Here is a 19712-nt window from a genome sequence, read left to right as displayed (position 1 = left end):
ATATTTTCTAAGTAAAACCATGGATGTATAACAAGAAGTCAAACCCTTCCTGGCGAAGGTGTGTAGCAGTATTTCCAGTCACTAGATAAGCAGAAAAAACTCTACAGTACGTCTACAATAGAAACAGATAGTCAGATATTCAGAAGGAGAGCCATCATAAATCTTAACAGTGCTGAGAAGACTTAGGAGAAGGCTGGTTTAGGTTACCTTTGGGAGTGAAACAGGTTAGAACTGGACTGTAGTAGAATGGAAAAGCATCCTGAGGAATGGTGGATCCGAGTTTGAGATTTCCAGGTAATTTCCAATTACATCTAGTAATTTCCAATAAAATAAAATCTATAATACCTGTAATATACCTTTATAATACCCATAGTATTATACATTTTATCAAATTGCTATTATAGGGCGAACTGTGTTTATATAGTGTGAAATGTCAATATACAGAGTATAGGACTTTAAACTCTACATACAAACAAACATCTTCCTGTTCAAACAGTGACCAAAGTAAGTCCATAACCAAAGTCCACTTCCACTGAGCGAACGGAGACCTGTCGTCAACATGTCTGTGAGTATCATCATGTTACTTTATTTTGCAGCTAAATAGACATTATGGACTGTAAAGAATGCAACATTATGGGTGATGGAAAGGAACAACTACAATGTGAGGAGGTGTGTTGCACAATGGACTTTGAACTGCAGAGCACTTTGATTCGCTTTAGTGTCCTGCAGTAGTTAAAGTGCTGCTTCAGATGTTCCTTCGCTCTGAACAAGTCTCAGGAATGTCTTGTGCGTTCAGGGTTACAACATTTTTAGCTGCTTGAATAAAACAGTAACTACACTGGCAGGAGCATAGCTAGGAACACTTGCTTCTCATTCACATATACGGGTTTAAAAGCAGCGAGATGTCTTGTGCTGAAACTATTAGTCAAATAATAGAAAAGTTGATCAACATAACATTAATCTGCAGCTATTTTGATAATCGAATAATCGTTTAAGTCATTTTAAAAGCAAAAACTCCAAACATTCTCTAGTTCCAGCCTCTACATTGTATGTTTTTTGGGACTTGCTGCTTTTTTCTATTTCAAATTGCTGTTAACTGAATATGTCTAGACGTTTGATAGACGCCAGCTTGGGCTTTAAGAAATTGTGATGAGCATTTTTCACTATTTGTGAATAGTGTGAATACTATCTGACATGTTATACATCAATCTCGTAATTGATTCATAGTGACAATAATCGGCAGATTGATCGATCATGGCCCTAATCTCTTGGCTCTCGTTGGTCTGGTTTTCGGGGGTGTTTGCATTGTAATTTACACGCTGAGCTCTGATTAGGCCGTCAAGTTGCTGCTACACTGCTGCACAAGTTCATTTCCCGAGTGATCTGTTTCCACACATTGTTTTTCCTATTCAAGTACTGATAGCTTGTTAAAGTTCATAAAGACTTGGGAAGTCGTAGAACTCTATGATCGGTTTTTCCTCTATTTTGTTTAAAGCTGCACTAATCAATATTTTTATATTAACAATGAATGAAATGACAAAAGAATTCCTTCGATACCTGCATCATTCCTACACGACTCCTTCACAACTGAAACACCGTTTGTTTTAAAGAAGGTCTTTATCTGACAGTGAAGAGGCAGACAGGAAACAAGGGGGGAGAGGGGCGTGACCACAGACTGAATGAAAGAAGCGGACGCAGACACCGTGACGTCACTCATTGGTTTGTGGACTACGTTTAGAAGCCTGGAGATTGGCATTTTGGCCCTCGCCATCTTGTTTTTTTGGAACCAGAAGTGACCATATTTGGACGAGAGGGAGGAGCTAGCTAGCTTGGTTAGCAAGATGCGTCCATAATTCACGTTTACTGTGATATTAATTGGGATGCTAATTTTGGCTAGCGAAAAACAGGTTTAAAACAAAATTACTGGAAAAAATGAACAGCCGGCTCTGTAGAGTGTCTTTTAGTTCAACCGAACGCTGAACAACGCTGAACAGTTTTAGGCGACCAAAATGTTACAATTAACTTTCATGAACTGAAGCCACTGTGAAAGGGTCAACGTTCAAAGACGAAAACACCGACAGCACCCAAAAACAAGTTCACGGCTAGTTAAATGTGATAGTTTACCCTGCTTTATCGTCTGTTTTCCTCTAAATGGGACCGTGATTTACAAAATGAACATCGTGCTGTACTGAAGAAGACTTGAAACTAGCGATTGAGAGCATAAACTCAGTGGCTTCACTTTTCAGACCCAGAGGTTCCTGCTTCAACAATGGTCCTCCGGCCGGAATCAAACCATGTACATTGCGGTTAGGTGGTATGCACTATAACCATTGGGCCTCCAGGGTGCTCCTGAAACATATTCCTGTATGTATTTCATATTATAATGTGAAAGGGGTTACTCATAGTAACGAACTCTGCACCTCCCTTCAGCTCTGAAGCATTTTGGTATCTTTCAGCCTATTGGTTTCACGTCCCACAACTTAACTGTTTGGTTCACTCTCTGCTCTCATTAGCTTTGTTTCCAGAGGCATCCAGCACCAGCATGTGTATTAAAGTCTCATTCACAATGAGTCCATACATGTTAGTGATAAAATTATCCTTCTGGAATTTTTATGGGTCCTCTCTCTTTTTGGGGCCCCTAAAATTAGCACCTTTCTGCAAATATGGAGATAGACCTTGTTAAACACACATCATACAGACTCTAATATGACTCTTTTCGTCCACAGGGTCCAGTCAGCATGGAGCTGTCTCCCCCTCCCTCAGGTCTAGAAGCAGAGTGTGAGACACTTTTCACCACAGACTCCCTTCTCTTCCTCCATGAGCTGATCTCCACATTTGATGAGATGGTGGATCAGGTAGGACAGCTGAAAAATCCCTTTTTATTTAATGCATGGAAGACTTGTTTAACTCAGGATGAGGCATCTGCTCCAGGCAAGGCACGGCACATTTCATACACTAAGGCAATTCAAAGTGCTTTACAGAAGGAAAAATACAGTAACAGTGTGTATCTGTGTGCCGTCTGCGTAGTTGTGATAAGAAATACTGTTGTTTTGCATAATTTGAGCAAGTGGAAGCATGTACAGATTGAACAGAAGAGGCCCAAGAATCGACCCCTGGGGAACTCCACATGCCACTTTTGTTTGCTCAGATACGCAGTTACCAATAGATACAATATAGTCTCTCTCTTGTAAGTAAGATTTAAACCAGTTTAGGACTGTGCCAGACAGCCCTACCAATTTTTCCAGTCTGTCTACCAGTATGTCATGGTCTATTGTATCAAACGCAGCACTAAGGTCCAATAGAACTAGAACTGAGATTTATCCGCAGTCCATATTAAACGTTATTAAAAACCTTTACTAGAGCAGTCTCAGTGCTGTGGTGGGGCTGAAATCCAGATTGGAAGACATCAACAGTATTGTTGGAGGTTAGGAAACTGTTGAGTTGTAGGAAGACAACCTTTTCAATTATTTTACTTAGGAACAGCAGATTTGATATGGGCCTGTAATTACTGATTATTGACGCTTAATAACTGTGGTTTTCAAGGCCGTAGGAAAATCACCTGCTAAAAGGGAACTGTTGACTATCTGCAGTTAATCTGGTGCAATACAATTAAAAGCATTCTTAAAAAAGCTTGTCGGTAGACTATCAAGGCAGCAGGTAGAGGACTTTAGATGCAACATCACTTCTTCTAGTGTTTTGTAGTCAACCGGATTAAACTGTGACATGTTTGCTAAATTTGTTTTGTGAATATACAAAGGGGACACAGAAATAAAAGGTGCTGACTTCTTGTCTAATCTTCTGAATCTTTGTCGCAAAAAAGGAAGCAAAGTCATTACATGACTGAGTGGAGAGCAGCTTTCACTTAGGGGTTAGTCAGCCTATCAACAGTGGAGAACAGGACATGTGCATTATTAATATTTTTGTTGATGAGGTCAGAACAAAATGATTGTCTAGCTCTCCTCAATTCCAAACTGCAGTTGCGTAGTTTTTCTTTGTAAATGTTGTGATGAACCCTGAGTTTTGTTGTCTGCCACCTGCGTTCAGCTTTCCAGCACTCTGTTTTATGGAGTTTTACTGATGTAGCATTTCTCCACAGTGCCTTTCACTTACCAGAGATCACTTTGACTTTTGCAGGTGCAATGATGAGATGAGATCAACGATATTTGTAATTTTTGAGTTAAAGTGGGCTAAAGTGAGAGCAGGTGATGTGGAGAAAGCCTGGATGAATGATGTACTGGTGTTCTCATTGATATACCGCCTGGAGATTACATTTGTCTGGATCTCAAAGAAAACACAGTAGTGGTCAGAGAGAGCAACATCAGTAACTAACACCTTAGAAATATTAAGACCTTTTGACATAATTAAGCCCAGGGTGTGGCCCTTGCTGTGGGTGGGCCCTGACACATGCTGAGTCAATTCAAAACTGCCCAGAGTATACTGCAGTTCTCTGGCACTACTGTCCTTAGTGTTATCCACATGAATGTTGAAGTCACCAGTCAAAGTCAGTACATACAGTAGACAACAGCTGAGTAGTTTGGCGGCCTATATACAGTTCAAATATAACACGGGAGGATGTTTTCAGTACAAGAGCAAGATATTCAAAGCTTGCACACTTTCCAACTGCTATCTGCTTGCACTGGAAATCATTATCATAACGGGCTGCCACTCCACCTCCTTTGTTAAATCTGACTTCATTCGCAAAGCTGGAGTTGGGAGGGGCTGATTCAATAAGAACAGCTTCACTGTTGTTTTGGTCTAACCAAGTTGCAGTTAAAAACAAAACCAAACAAAAAAATCTCTATTCAGGTCCTGCGGTTGCGAGTGTCCAGAAAGGCCCACTTGGACCTTTCAGGTGACATGCCAAGCTTTCTGGAAAGTACCACGCATATCAGGAGAGACCCAGCCTGGAGGGTGCTGCCCGTCCCCGCGAGGCTCCAGAGAAGACACGTGGATGTTGGGGACCTTGCTCCCTGCGATACCCGGCGCTTCATCGAAGCTCTCCAGTCACCAGCACAAGGCATACAGGTGCCACCTCTATCACTTACCTGTGACCATACGAGACCAAACGTTTAAAAGGTTTAAGGGACGGACTAACTCATCATTGGTTTGGGCATGTTTATGGAATTTATTGACAATGAGAACAATATAGAATAACAACAGCCTTCTCTTTTAAAAATCTAATTGTGAAGAATAGTTCATTCCAGTTTTCCACAGTAGTACATGAGCTGTCGCTGTAGGACAAAATGTGTCCTACGTGTTCACAGCCTTAACATGAAGAAAATATTAAAGCTGCATTCATTTTTATTTAGATGTGAAAATTACAGTTGTGCGGCATACAGCTGTCAGTGATGACACAGAAGGACAGAAGGCGTCCAAAATCTCAACTTACTGCTGACTACTGGGTAAACCACTGAGCGTCTTGTTATACTGTATATGGAGTAGTGAACGAGTGAACAAGGGAGTGATTTCGGACAGTCCCAGTCTTGTTCGAAACCAAATGTCAGCATTTCTTGGACCGTCACCATTGACAGTGAAAAACCTTTTCCGTCTCTGCTGTGCCACTGTAGACCCAGCTGAACTCCTCTTTGGTTTCGGCAGGTCGACTTTGATGATGGGAACTGCCCTACGTATCACAACCAGATCAAAGGCATTCATAATGTTTTTAAGGCGGTTCACAACCATTTCCCCAGTAAGTGGTTCACTTTAAATTGATACTCATGTTGCTACCTTACTGTACATGGACAAGAATATGTGTGAATATTCCAGGTGTGGAACAGAGTAAAAGTCACAGTACACATACTCTCATGCACCAGACTATTCATCCACCTCCCTCCATGTGTTAACAGCTGTTCCACACATATCTCGGGCTCCAGTGCTGATGCTTCGGCCTCGCGCCTGGAACATGGTGGAGCACAACATGACGGTAGCATAGCATTTTCTCTTCTTCACTTCACTCACGTAATGTATTAGTTCAGTGAAGGTTGGGATCCAAGTGCAGCTGAAGTGGCAGAATGTAAATTAACCTACACTGGTTCAATTGGGGGGGGCGGGGGGTAAAGCTATAATGTGTTTAGTTAATGTGTTAATACCATCAGACAATATAAACAGTTTTCCATTATTAATTATATCACTTTGGTGCTCAGATGGGCATTTGTCATTATTTTTGATGTGTTATAGGCTAAATTAGTTTCTGATTAATCAAAAGAAAAGAGTCCATAGAGGAAACATTGTCTGTTGTGTGGCTGTTGTCAGGTGGAGGGGAGGGAAGCTCCTGGCCCCCTCTTTGACTTTGGACTCCTCATGTTTCACTGTGGAAAGACTCTGTTTGAAAACAACAGTGGACCCTTTTTCTACCTCTCAAAAGTAACACACACACAATCACTCAAGCACACAGGTGATTTGTGTGATATGAATGTAGTCAACATGAAGCTCTACTGTTCCTCCTTGTTTTCCAGGTGGAGAGCTTCATGGAGGCCAGACTATGGAACAAGATATTTGTCTGGACACAACAGAAGGTATGCACACGTCTGACGTCTATTTTTCTGAGGATGTTATGATGATGAAACCTTGTAATTTTCTTATTATATCAATTTTCAACAAAAACAACCAGGTTTTGTTTTAAATGAGCAGATTAAACTGATTGTGAACACTGATTGTGTTGCCAGTGTTCAGCTCAGTTTCCAGTGAACACGGTGTGTAGTTGCGAGGACAGCTCCGAATGAGTCTCTGTAAATCGAAAGTGAAGAGAAAAAGGGAGAGAAAACACAAAAGTCAGTTGTTGGGAAACGTCAGTAAGGCAGCCATTGCTACTTGTATCTTATCTTATTGATCTATTCATTTGTTGTCACTGTAAGTTCCTGGCTTTACCCACAATGGAGTATTAGGGCCGCTTTTAAGAAAAACATACCTGTGGTTTTGAGAAAAAATAAAGTTGGAATATTTTGAGAAGTCATAATATTACGAAAAACAAGACTAGTATATGGCTGGACTGGGTACGGTCAATGTGCTACATTGCGGCCAAATTGTTGCACAGATAGTCACTGGTAGTATCTGTAATGTGAATTCCTGGATATTAAATGTTCATCTGCAATTTTCTGTGGTGGGCCCATTAATATTTGTTCTTAAGGTGTACTGAAGTAGATTATCTCATGATATGTTTAAGCAACGTTTGAGTCAAAAAATGTTAGAAATGCAGTTGCATGAACAACATTTTCCACTGATATCTTAAGATGTTTGATTTGAATGAAAACTTGTAATGAAGCTAATGACACTCACTAATTAGTCAGTGTATTATACAGTTTATGAGCATGACATACTGTACAGTATGTAAAGTTGAGAGTATTTTTCTGTTTTTTATTGGATCATGTGTATTAAAAGAACACATGATATAATTGGTTTGTAAAAAATCTGTTTATATTATTATATACATCTATAGTAGGATGATTAATAATGATGTAGGTTAATGACAGAGATTAAAGACGATGTATTTGGGTTGTTAGGAAAGGGGTGAAGGTCACGTAGAACATGAAGTTAGGTGTAATGTGTTGATGTGTTTAGGTTGTATTATTTTATGTAATTGTCCTGTAGTATGGTAATCCACTTCTGAGCTGTAAAGAAGGAAGAAAAAAAGCAAACAAGTACCAACAAGACACATGTAATCCAATTTAGGTAAACAAATTTGTACAGCGTATGTATTCTTTTATTTCAACTGTAATGGAAACTGTTTCTTGATCTGAGTAGTACCAAATTTTCACTGATATGTTTTTGCACTCAACTTGTGGAGTCTTGTAGATTTGACCCATGCATCTACTGTCCATGTGTGTGGATGCAGGAGGGACTATTGCTGGATGGAAGTGATGGTTTTCTACTAGTTTTTTGACTGAATGATTTGGGTTGTTTCTTCGGCAGAAGTTCATATCTCCCATTACAATGTGGCCTTTTGAATAGTCTTGGATGAAGCTGGTCAAGGTGTTCAAAAAATGTACATTAGAATCTGTAGATCTACACACATTGGTTACAATCAAAGCAAAATTGTAATGGTGTGTTCTTTACCATTCCTGCAGCATCTTGTTCGGGGATAAGTTCTGCTCATGTTCTGCTAGTCACTGTAGCATGTCATTCTATCAATCCACCCATAAGTTGGTTTAATTTAACAGTACTGACTATTTGGTTGGTTCCTGTCATCAAGAGAGCATTTTCAGGACTGTTTTTGGCATGTATTCGGCTTTTCAAGTGTTATATTCATGTCTGTGTGTTTGCCTATTCTAATTCTATTTAGTAAATCAGCATATTTTCGATCCTCACTCTGTCTGTGGTTTGTTTTTAAAGATATAACTTCAGCTTTTTTCCAGAGGGGATCAATTGCATGTACCATTTTGGATTTCTCATGTTTGGGTGGATTGAATATCAAAACACCAAGATGAGGTTTTATTTGAAGGATATCTCCAAATACATGCAATGCCTCCAAATGGTACATTGTTTTGAAAGATGTCTTTGGGAAGTCTAAAATGGAGCTGCTAGAGCACGTCTGATTTTACCAGGCTGATTTCGGCTATAATGATTAGTCGTAGGTTTTGTAGTTGTTTCCTTTTTTTTCCTAATTTTGTCACCCACTGATATTAGGTCATTGTTGAAAGGCAATTGGAAAGCTTAATAAATGGTCTGGCCTTTGATAATTGATGGAGCATTGCCTGTCAAAGCCAACTTTAAGAGTACATTTAAGAGGATCATCTCCACTGTGTCTGAATATTCTTTCTAACATTTGTGTGAGGACATCAATGACATGGCTTTTACCTGAACCAGCACCTCCATGAACAATCAACAGAGGAGGAGGAGGCCAAGGGTTTCCATATTTTCTTGCTCTTTGGTATTGCCTAGCAAAATGAATGCAGAATGAATGAAATTAACAGCTCTTTGGTCTATGTCCAGAGCTTTGATTTTGGAGTTCATTGTCATGTCGAAGGTCAATTCTTCTGAATGTTCGATCTCCAGATGTTGAATTATGGTCATCATTGAACAGGCCAGAAGGATCTTTGACAGCCAGATCTGGGTGTTCTTGTTCTCCTTGTTCCAGTGCTTCCTCATCTTCCTGTTCCTTAAGATCTGTTCCTTCCATCAAGATCATCACCAATGTTGGAAATGAATTTTTCAGCTCGCCCCCTGGCCCCTATCATTGTGTCCAGATGGGGCATGATTTGAATGGGTAGAAAAGTTGTGCTTCTAAGTAATAAATTCATGGGGATTGTCATTATGTTTAAATTTATGGAACCTTAAAACTCTTGTGGATCTAAGTTTCATCCACTTATATTGTCCTGGACACGTATATAGAATAATGATGAGATTGGATACTCATGAATTATTTTTTATTTTCTGAAATGATATGTTGGGGATTTGTAGTATGTTTTCAGTGTCTTGTGTATTTTCTCTATACAGATGTTGCATTATGTGCAGAGCTGAAGGGTTCATATTGCTGAACAAATTATGCACATGATAAAGTACTAACTTCTGTACCTCATCTTGTATTTTAACTAAACATATTTCCATGTCCATGTTTGCATTCCATGCTTTGATCCATTCTGGGTTACAATTGTTTATCATCCTTTCATCAATATCTCATTGTAGAATGACCTCATCAGTGAGAGCCTCTTCATATTTGTAAAGTTTCTCATGGAAGTCCCCCTCAAGATTTGCTCCAGTTAGAATTAGCTCTAGTCATTGCTTTTATGTGATTAATTGGAATGCCTTCTGTTTTTTTCAAATTAATTAACTGTTTGAGATCATTAGAGGTGATATGGTGCCAACTTGTAGTGTATTCTGATGCAATGAAGTTACTGAGTTCAGTTATCAAGATTTCATCCTGTATGGCGGTTGTGGCAGGGTTTTTCAATTGTCTTTCATTTAAGATGTTTTCAATTACCATAACTTGCCCACAAAGTTTTAGCTAAGTATAGTTGCCTGATGTTTTGCCACAGCTTGTTTCATGAAGTCTTCACTTACTTCTGATTGTTTTCTTTATTTTTAGTGATTCAGTAAGCATTTTTCTCTCAGCTCTGCATTGTTAGGATATTTAATTCTTGTTGGAATTGTTATCAGAGTTTTTAGTGAGGGAGAGTGTGGGAAATTTAATCTACAATGTGGTCCTTTTTTCTGACAGGATTTTTTGAAATGATGATATTTCTTTAGTTCTAAGACAAGATGTCTGGTGCTGGGATCCAAAGCAAGAAATCCAATGATCAGCAAAATTGGCCAAGAGCCCATCAGTCAGGTCAAACTGTGATTTTTGTGTTTTACAATCCATCTCTGTATCTTTGTTAGGCAGTGCAGTAACAATGCTTGTAATAGACTGACTCAGAAGGGTTGATTGCTTGTGTTTCATTGTTTGGGTGTGTAGCTACTTCTGAATATGCTGATGTCAAGTTTTGACTGGCATTGTTTGTTTCTGGTGATGTTTCTTTTATACCCAATTATTCATTTTTATATAGGCCAATACTTATCAAACAGAGGGCATTACAAATAAAGGACTATCTCTAATATAAGCCTGCTTCAAATAAAGGCCTGGTCCCCTCTGCAGTTGAGGTAAATAAAAGCCTTGGCCACTATTTGAGTATTTACAGAAATCCCTGACAAATTACCGGAGTTTTTGGAACAAAATGTGGCCACATTGTTCATACAAGCTAAAGCAGTTTGTTTTGCACAAAATCATCAGTGTCTTATTTCCACTTTCTCCTCATAACATTTCTTGGCATCTACTGGCAATTCGTTATAACATTCTAGATAGAACGTTAGTCAACACTACACAAAGTAGGATACTAACATGGAGATGCCGGTTCAGATATACACTTTTGGAGATGGATTGAAACCCTACTAGATTTGATTGCAGACATCGTAATACGCGTAAAACACTTGCATTTAAACTGAGTACATGATTTTTGTAAGTAAGTCATGCTACTGACTGACTGAAAAAAATAATAATTATTTACACTTTTTACTCAATGTTGCTTGGCTTCTACCTGCAGTTCTAAAGTCTGTTGCCATCTATCTACAATAAGCTACACCAAATACAACATGGCAGCGACCATTCCAACGTCACTTGAAACCCTCCTAGATTTCCTTGCACACATTGGGCGAAGACATTGTAACACGTATCATTAACTTCAATTCCTGGTAAATGTCTACTGGTGAAGAATTTCACTTACCTTGGAGAGACAAAATGGTCTAAACAATGAATTCAGAAGTCTTTAGTCTTCAGATAGTAGTATCCAAGACCAGCAGAATATTCCATTCTTGGCGTGTGATAGATTTGGAATGAGCAGCAGTAAATGAGTGGAACCGCTGTAAAAGCCCCCTGAGGACGTAATAGAGGACTGTTCATTCCTATTCATTTTGAAAGAGCAACGGCCACTGGATAAACTCCAACACTCACTCACTCAGTTAGTGACAGACTTTCGCATTTAAAGGGCTGGCACTGCCCTGTAGTAATCAGGTGAGAGCAGTCTGTAAGCTTTTATGTGTCAAATGAGGGATGAGAATGACAAGAAATTAGGTTTAAACAATAAGCACCTTATAATCAGAGATTTTTGGATAGTGAAATGAAAAGAAAGCAGTTACATGAAGTATGAGTCACATAATCAGTCCTGCTCCGAGGCATTAACAAGAGGGCAGTGGGGACTTGGTTTCCTCCAGACGGAGATCAAAACAAAACTTCCAGGCATGAGAACATTATTGAAGCCAGCTTTATGACTCTGGAAATTATATGAAAGGCAGAGTTGATGGTCGTAGTATCTGTGCACTGAGTGAATGTTAATGCTCTGCTTGTAGCTTGCCAGTAACACATTTAAACAGACACCTAGCCCTGTTTGGAATTATGAGACATTCCAGATGGGCCACAGTGTTATAGTTCAGTTCAGGAGGTGGACCCAAGAGCAGACAAGACACACAGGGAACTGGTAAAATCAAGTGCAGGCTGGTAGTTAGCAGGCTGGTTTAAGGGGAAAAATCAACAAAGGAGCCCAGGTACAAAAGGGAAGGCAAATGCACGAGGAACAGATGCAGGAACTGGGGACCAAATACAGGACTGAGGATCAAATGCAGACGGCCTGACACCTGACAAAGGGAAGACACTAAATACTCTAATGAGGGGAGATAACAAGACACAGGTGCAACTAATTAGGGCGGGGCAGATAATCAAAACTAGAGGGAAAACTACACAAAGACAGGAAGTAAAACTACAAGACACATGAGGAGATTTCAAAATAAATGCCTTTTGCACCCCAAATTCTTTCAAGCCCATCCAACACTCTTTAGGCCACACCCCCTCATTTACATACATCCAGAAAAGCAAAACAGTGAAGTTCTAGGTGTAGGTTTATTTAGCACTTTTACTTTCCATTTCCAAATTTCCATTTCATGAAATCAGTTTGGTATTTCAAAATGTAATACCCTTTTTTTCATTTCTTTTGCTGTTTTTAACATTTATAAATGCCCTGATTATCGGCAGAGGTAGTATAAAAATAATGTGTGTGAAATTATCCCTCATATGCAGTTGTTGCTGTATCTATGTGAATTTGTGCCTCTCTGTGTGTGTCTAGCTGGGCCTTCCACAGGGCAGCATCAAGGTGACAGTGCTAATTGAAAATGTATTAGCAGCGTTTGAGATGGAGGAGATTCTCTACGAGCTGCGAGACCATTCAGCCGGACTCAACTGTGGCATCTGGGATTATTCAGCCTCCTTCATCAATAAGTTTGGTGAGCCAAACATTCTGACTTTTAGCTGCTCCTGACATCCCTATGAACCCTATTTCATTGTCATCAGTAACTTTTTACAATAAGCAATTGTTCCGATTACAAATTGTACACAAAAGACACATTAAGTTATGGTGAAAAGGGCAATCTCTGTCTCATTGAAATCAAGAGGTCATGTGTTTCTCCTCCAGGTCACCGACAGGCCTTCCTACTTCCCGACCGTAGTAAATATGTCAACATGGAGAAGCGTTTTCTGCGCAGCTACATGGACCTGTTGGTTCAGACGTGTCACCGGAGGGGAGCGCTGGCCACAGGAGGCATGGCTGCCCTGCTGCTGCCTCAGGACCCGCTCAGTGACTCCCACAGGAGAGTGCTGGCTACTGTCACCAGGTACATACATGTTCACGAGACTGAATGGTTAAAGCATTGCAGTGCAGAAAATGTAAACTCACTGATGAATTTACTGTGGATGTGCTTTCTGTCACAGAGCCATTGTCCCAGTCTCAGCCATTGAAAACCATCATAGCTTACCTCCAGGCATGTGGCAAAGACATTCACTGGGCAATAGGACACCGTGACTAAAAGCCACATTAGGCGACAGTGTTAATCACACCCCAGAATACAAAAGTACTGGAGGGAATGAACATTTACAAGTCCAAGAATGTTATTAGTAGTGGGTCTAAAAATCTAAAGTCTAAACACTGAACCTACTCTGGCTGGCTACCATGCAAGGTAGCCAGCCAGCCATTAGCCATTTATATAGATTACACCAGTGGTTTCTTTTTTGGTTTGTGACATCTTAAAAAACAGCAGTGTCTAGTTGGAGCCCCTTGTCAAGTGTCAGATGAGTTTGAGTTGCATCCCACAACCCTCAGATTTATCCGCTGACCCTTTGGAGGGGCCCGACCCCTCGGTTGGAAACCACTGGAATAAACTATGGAACTGTATATAAAGTAGTTAAAACTAGCATCACTATCTTCACAGTTCCTGCATTTTTAAACTGAAATACGTCGACCGCTCTGACATCGTTTTCTCCCGCCTTTCAGACTGAAGCTACTCGAGATCAAAGCAGGTGTGGACGGTTTCATGGTTTATGACCTGAACTTGATTGAGCCCATGCAGAAAGTAAGCTCCGGTTCATTAGCCATACAAAGCTTTCTATAAATAGGTACAGAGTGGCTAATAATGACTTGTGTTTTCTGTTCATGGAAATTCTTCACCTCTTCCAGCTCTTCAAGCTCCACACTGAAGGTGACAACCAGCTTCACCGGCTTCAAACTGATGTCACGGTGACTCCTGAGGACCTACTGTCCATGCCTTTGGTCAGTCGATAAAAGATACCTTGCAAAGCTGTAACATTTTAACGTTACTAAACAGTTCATTCACATTCAACCATTGGTAGATGGCAGAGCCATCCATTTCCAAACAGACCGATAGACGTCTGGGCTGCAAAATTCCCTTAAACAAGATGCAGATGGATAACAAATGAAGTGAAAAAGCCATAATGTGTCTTAGTAAGGTGTTGTTCAACCATGAGCCTCCGGAACAGCTTCAGATTCTCCAAGCTGGAGGGATGAACACAAGTATTCCAAAATATATTCCCTCATTCTGTTTTGATGACGGTGGAGAATGCTGTCCAAAATCTCAGGAGTTCAGTTGGGTTGAGAATTTTCATACTTGTCACATAACATGGTAGGTTGTAAATGCATTACTGACTTTGGTAGCTTCATGTAAAAGAACAGGATATGCTGTGTTACACTCTAATAATAAAGTATATTTTGATGCATTTTGTTTGTCTTGCCTTAGGGAGGAGTCACCCTTTATGGTTTGAAGTATAACATTGCAGTTGGTGTCCTCTTTATTAATGCTTGGCTCTCAGGTACGTACATTCACATATTCTTGGTCTCCTCATCTTTAGGAGCAGAATGAAGTGAAGCAGGCAGGAACTAAGTCTTACTGTGTAGACTGTTAAAACCATGCTCTGTTTCCCAGGTAAAGGCCACTTTTTCTACAGAGGCCAGGTCGAAGATTCAGCCACAGCAGAGATTTCCAGATCACAGGTGGGTTTAGGATTAAATGATCCAGCCTCAGCACCCACCAAGTATACCACATGACTTGTATCTGTTAGCTAAATCAGAGCAATCGGGTAATGGTATCCTTAAAACTTATTTTGTTACAGCTATAACTTACTGTAAAGACAAACTAGGAAGCACGAAGAGAGCGTATACTTCCTGAATTCTATAAATTAAAATTTGATTACCTGAAAATGTTTGAAATGTTGTAATGTGCTCCTGGATCCAGATATGCATCACTATCCTGTCTGAAAATATTAGGGCTTTGCCAACGAATGAATTTCATGTGAGTCAGACTCATGACCACTGAGACATTACCCAGTAAATGTATCATGTTGGTGTAGCACCACCTACTATTGCCCTACACCTACAACTAACACCCCTTTCAGACAGCAGCAGCTGGTCTACTCGATGCACATCCAACCCTGATGGGAGGAGGGTCATGAAGGAGGGTCTTGACGTGCGTCCACCCGTTTGTCCTGCGACACTGTCGGTCTGAATGGGGTAGAAGAGTTCACAGCCACAGTAGAGGCACAGCATGCCTTGGGCTAAATGCTAACATCAGCACACTAACATGCTGACGTTTAGCAGGAAATGTTTACAATGTTCATCTAACTTTAGCATGTTAGCATGCTAACATTTCCTAATTATGGCACTAACACAAAGTACAGCTGAGGCTGATGAGGAATCATCCTCTGGAAGCCATGAATGAACATTTCATGGCCATCCTTCCAATAGGTGTTGAGATGTTTCGGTCTGGACAAAGTGGTGGACGGATTGACCCAACAACCAACTGAAAGACTGTCCCTGGTCTAAATGGTGGTACTGTCAATTGTTTTCTGACCTATGGCTTAATGGGCCAAAAATGTAATGCCAAACGTCAAATGTCTCTGATAATAGGCCGACCGCCGAGCGAGCGAGCAACCGACATGGCCATCCCTAGAGCCTAGCATGGCTGAAAACTCAGCCAATCTGCTTCAGGACTGAGCGGGTGTGGTTTGATCAGATTCGAATGTTGCTAAATCCTGATTGGTGTACGGAAATGCGTGACAAGAAGCCGATAGAGGAATTAGGTTTTCAGGGCTTTTAATGGAGCTCGTGTTGTAAATCCATGTTTTCAGTTGAAATACTTAACTGGTATTACTAAATGTTAGCATTTTGCACACTTGGATAGTTTGTTAATCAGAATTGTAAAGCCTCAGTGACCCTCGAGTATGAATAATTGAATCGCGCTGTGTGTTTGTGTGTGTGTGTGTGTCAGGTGTGGCAGTGGATCCGTCATCGGACTCAGCTGGAGGATGACGGCAGGGTGGTGAGCAGGCGGCTGGTGAAGGACCTCGCCAACGAGGCCACGATGGAGTTCAGCGCTCTCTGTCGCTCTGTTAGGTAAGCACACACTCCTTAAGGACCAGTCTGTGAGCAATGAGGACGTGTCCGTGGTAGATCACTGGCTCCAGAGACATTAACCATAGCACAACTAAATTATACCACCCATGCTCTCCATTGAGAAATGTACACTATATTTCATATTTGATCTGTGCAGATACCAGGCAGAAGGCTGCTGTTCTTTAGCTTTAGCGTATAGCTATATCAAATCATTTTACCTTAAACTTATTTGCAGAGTAACCATCACAAGTGGATCATAGGCTGACAGACTTTGAACCATAAGTCCCTTTAGCTTTTTAGCTAATGTCTCCTTCTTATCTACAAGCACGGACAGGTCTTGTGTTGCACCTTTGCTTGCTGTATGAGCTACCAAACAAACGCAGGAAGAGGAGAGGGAGAAGGGCCGGAGTGCAGGTGAAGCTGAGCGAAGCCTTGGTTTGGTGTATGCTGTTGCTCCGCGGAACAACTTCCCCTTGTCCAGTCTCTGCTTCCGACCGGTCTCTCCCTACACTCTCTGGGCTTACTTTCCCCGGTGACTCGTAAAAAAACTGGGTGGCAGATAATTTCCTGCAGCTCAGTGCTGACAAAACAGAACTTCTGGTTACTGCTCCACCCAGTCTTGTCTCTAAGGTCATGAAGGTCTCGGCTCTCTTTCCTCCTCTCTTAAATCCTCCACGAAATGTAGGTGTCACCATGGATCAGGCTCTGACTCTGGACCAACATGTCAAGTGTTTGAGTCGCTCCTGTTTTTTCCAGCTGGGAAACCTTACTGAGAGTATCCTAACCCTCAAACCGAGATGGAAATGATAATTTTATCCCGTCCCGATCGTTTGACCAGGTCCTCCAAAAGGTCTCATGTGACACAGATCTTGATTTCTCTTCACTGGCTCCCCATCAAAATCTGAACCCAGGCATGGCTGCAGCCTTGTATCAGCAGCAGGTCTCTAAGGTCCCCTGATCAGAGTTTGTTGGTTGGTCCTCGATCTAGGCTTAAAACTAAAGGAGACTGTGGCTCCTAAACTTTGGAACTCTCACCCTTTGGACCTTCAATCTGTTGATGGGTCAGTGACAAATAAGGGCTGGGAAGATGAGCAGTTCAAAAATCTTTGAAAAACTTGTTTTAAAAGCATGCATCAGGTTTGTTAAAATGTACGTTGTATTTCTGTTGGCTTCATGACATTTGCACCATATTTTACAAATGCGCCTGAAAATGAGAAATATTAAGTATTCTATCCACCTAGTGTATGTAGTAAGTGTGATCATAAAAATAATGACTTCTTTTTAAAATTTCTCATCAAAATAGATTTTATTAGGATTATCTCTAAATTTGAATTTGTATGCGTTTTTGCAATATTGTGCGGGACATATGTTGAAAACACCTGTTTTCTAAATAATCTTTGACACATTATGTAAAAAATAAAATAAAAAACATATTATACTGAAATGGAGGATAACATTTTATTCTCATCATTTATCCTGAATATGATCATATTTTTATGAAAAATACTGGTTACATAATTGTTGCTTCTTCAAAGGCCATTGTTTGTGGAAGAAAATCAAGCACAGGTCAAGTGGACTTGGTGTTTTATTTTGTTTCAATGTAGAAAAACCATCTGACAACAGGAACCTCTCCGTCTTTTGGCAAAGTAATTGGCCCTTGACGATTAAGGAAGCACCTCTTTCTTTCAATTATAAAAAAATAACAAAATTATACAATTATGTTGAAACAGATTTCTGACTGTAAAAAGGGATGACTTGACTGTGATTTCAATCTTTCTTTAAAGATGATTTTCTGATTTGTTGACAAATACATAAAGAACATAGCGAGATATAACAAAAGCACAAATAATCACAGACATCACTTGATAGATTTGAAGTTGAAAGTTTAAAATTGAGCAGTGGGATGAGACATTCAAGTTTTAAAATCCTCTAATTCGTTCCATTTACATTTGCAAAGTAGTGGAAGGCCGTCTGTAGTTCAGCATTTACCAGAGGGCCTGAGATCGGCTCTGGTGAGCAGTGGTGTTAAATTAATCAGGCAGCTTCACCAGGAGACCGTTATACGATAGAATGCAGCTCTTCTTGTTGCTGCTGAGGACCAGTCTCATATAGTGATGAGGACCATATGTATCTGCTGTAATGAAACACAAAGCACAATGATAAACTGCATCAAGTTGTTTTAAAGTAAAGCGAGCAGCATGAGAATAAAGTATCTCCATAATCAAGCACAGACATGATGATTGTCTGTACATTCATTTCCCTGTCCTCAAGACACAAACACGCTTTATTCCGATATAAGAGCCCCATTTTTAGCTTTAGTTCCTGTGACTTGCTGTTTAAAAGTGAGACTGGACAATTTCAGTACCATTAAATGTAGGAAGGTGAGGGAGATGCAAAGTGGAATTCAGATTTCTTGAGAATAAAACACATTTTGTCTTGTCAGCATTCAGTACGAGTTTGAGATTATGTTGAGATGTGCGAAGAACGTTAAAGGCACATTGAAATCTTGATATAGTTTGAGTTAGAGTAACCAAATGCATACAAGACTGTGTCATCTGCATAAAAATGAGTATAATAAGTCATTATAGAGCCTTAAAATGTCAATAAAGCTCTCACAGCACAGCTGCCGGAATTAACTTGTATTTCTGTTTATTTTGTCTGACGATGTCATGGTCAGAAAAAAACGATTTTATCTACAGTTCAGCAGCTTGATGGAGACTGGAGGTCAACATGCTATTTATTAACTGCAATAAAATTCCCTACTCGTCACATAATCTGACAACAGTAACAGAAAAATATGTAAATGAGAACAAGTAAACTGTGAATTTGGCCGATTAAAACACAGTGACGGGGATCACAGCGAGCAGGAGGTCCAACAGTCTCCTACCCCCTCTCTCACTTCTCTCCTCTCTCTCTAAATACAAACACAGATGGAAACAGGTTCAGGTCTTGTGTCTCTCTTCTTCAGGGCTAAACAGAGGTTACACACAGCAGCAGACATGTTCCTGGAGGTGGTCCTAAAGAGAGATTTCCCAGAGTTCATCACCACCTACCTGAATCAGGACCACACCTTTCTCAGCTCCCAGAACTCTGGACAGGTGGAGCTTCTGGACACAGACATACCCCAACCCAAACTGTGAAGGTCCATCTGGAAGACCGCTTCCTGATCTCTGCCCAGAACTCTTTATTCATAACACACGTTGGGCTTTTAGAAATTGCAATAGACATTGTTCATTATTTTTTGATATTTTATAGATTTAATCAGTTAGTTAAAGAAAATAAGATCAAGACAAATATGGAGTAATATTACTGTATGTCACACCCAAAGTTTAAAATAAATTGCAGATGTAATATTTTCTGTTAAATATATTAATGCATTTAAATAAATAAGCTTACCTTGCTTTATGTTTGAAGAATTAAATGCGTGCCATCCTGCTTACGTTTGGTTTCCAGAAAGCCATGCCTTGTAACAACATAAATCTGCTGGCAAACTGACATAAAGGTTTATAGACA

General features: G+C 40.2%; 1 protein-coding gene across 3 annotated transcripts; it reads left to right on the top strand.

Annotated features, from left to right (window-relative positions):
• The first annotated feature begins 123 nt into the window (after nt 1–123).
• mlsl (malate synthase-like) lies at nt 124–19712 on the top strand. 3 transcript variants are annotated; one of them, XM_044205793.1, is made up of 16 exons: nt 124–294; nt 497–565; nt 2727–2855; nt 4807–5025; nt 5599–5689; nt 5847–5923; nt 6253–6363; nt 6456–6515; nt 12588–12744; nt 12933–13131; nt 13788–13866; nt 13971–14063; nt 14548–14620; nt 14734–14801; nt 16075–16199; nt 19168–19712. In XM_044205793.1, exons 2-16 carry the CDS (start codon nt 560–562, stop codon nt 19337–19339), a joined length of 1659 nt encoding a protein of 552 aa, XP_044061728.1. In that variant the 5' UTR covers nt 124–294; nt 497–559; the 3' UTR covers nt 19340–19712. The 3 variants fall into 3 exon arrangements, with proteins under 3 accessions (XP_044061728.1, XP_044061730.1, XP_044061729.1); XM_044205795.1 differs by lacking the exon at nt 19168–19712 and adding an exon at nt 16525–19161; XM_044205794.1 differs by lacking the exon at nt 6253–6363.

Source organism: Siniperca chuatsi, linkage group LG8 (assembly GCF_020085105.1).
Source record: "Siniperca chuatsi isolate FFG_IHB_CAS linkage group LG8, ASM2008510v1, whole genome shotgun sequence".
NCBI classification, from domain to species: Eukaryota; Metazoa; Chordata; class Actinopteri; order Centrarchiformes; family Sinipercidae; genus Siniperca; species Siniperca chuatsi.
Note: the sequence above shows the minus strand (reverse complement) of the source record. Positions and strands in the feature narration are given on the sequence as shown.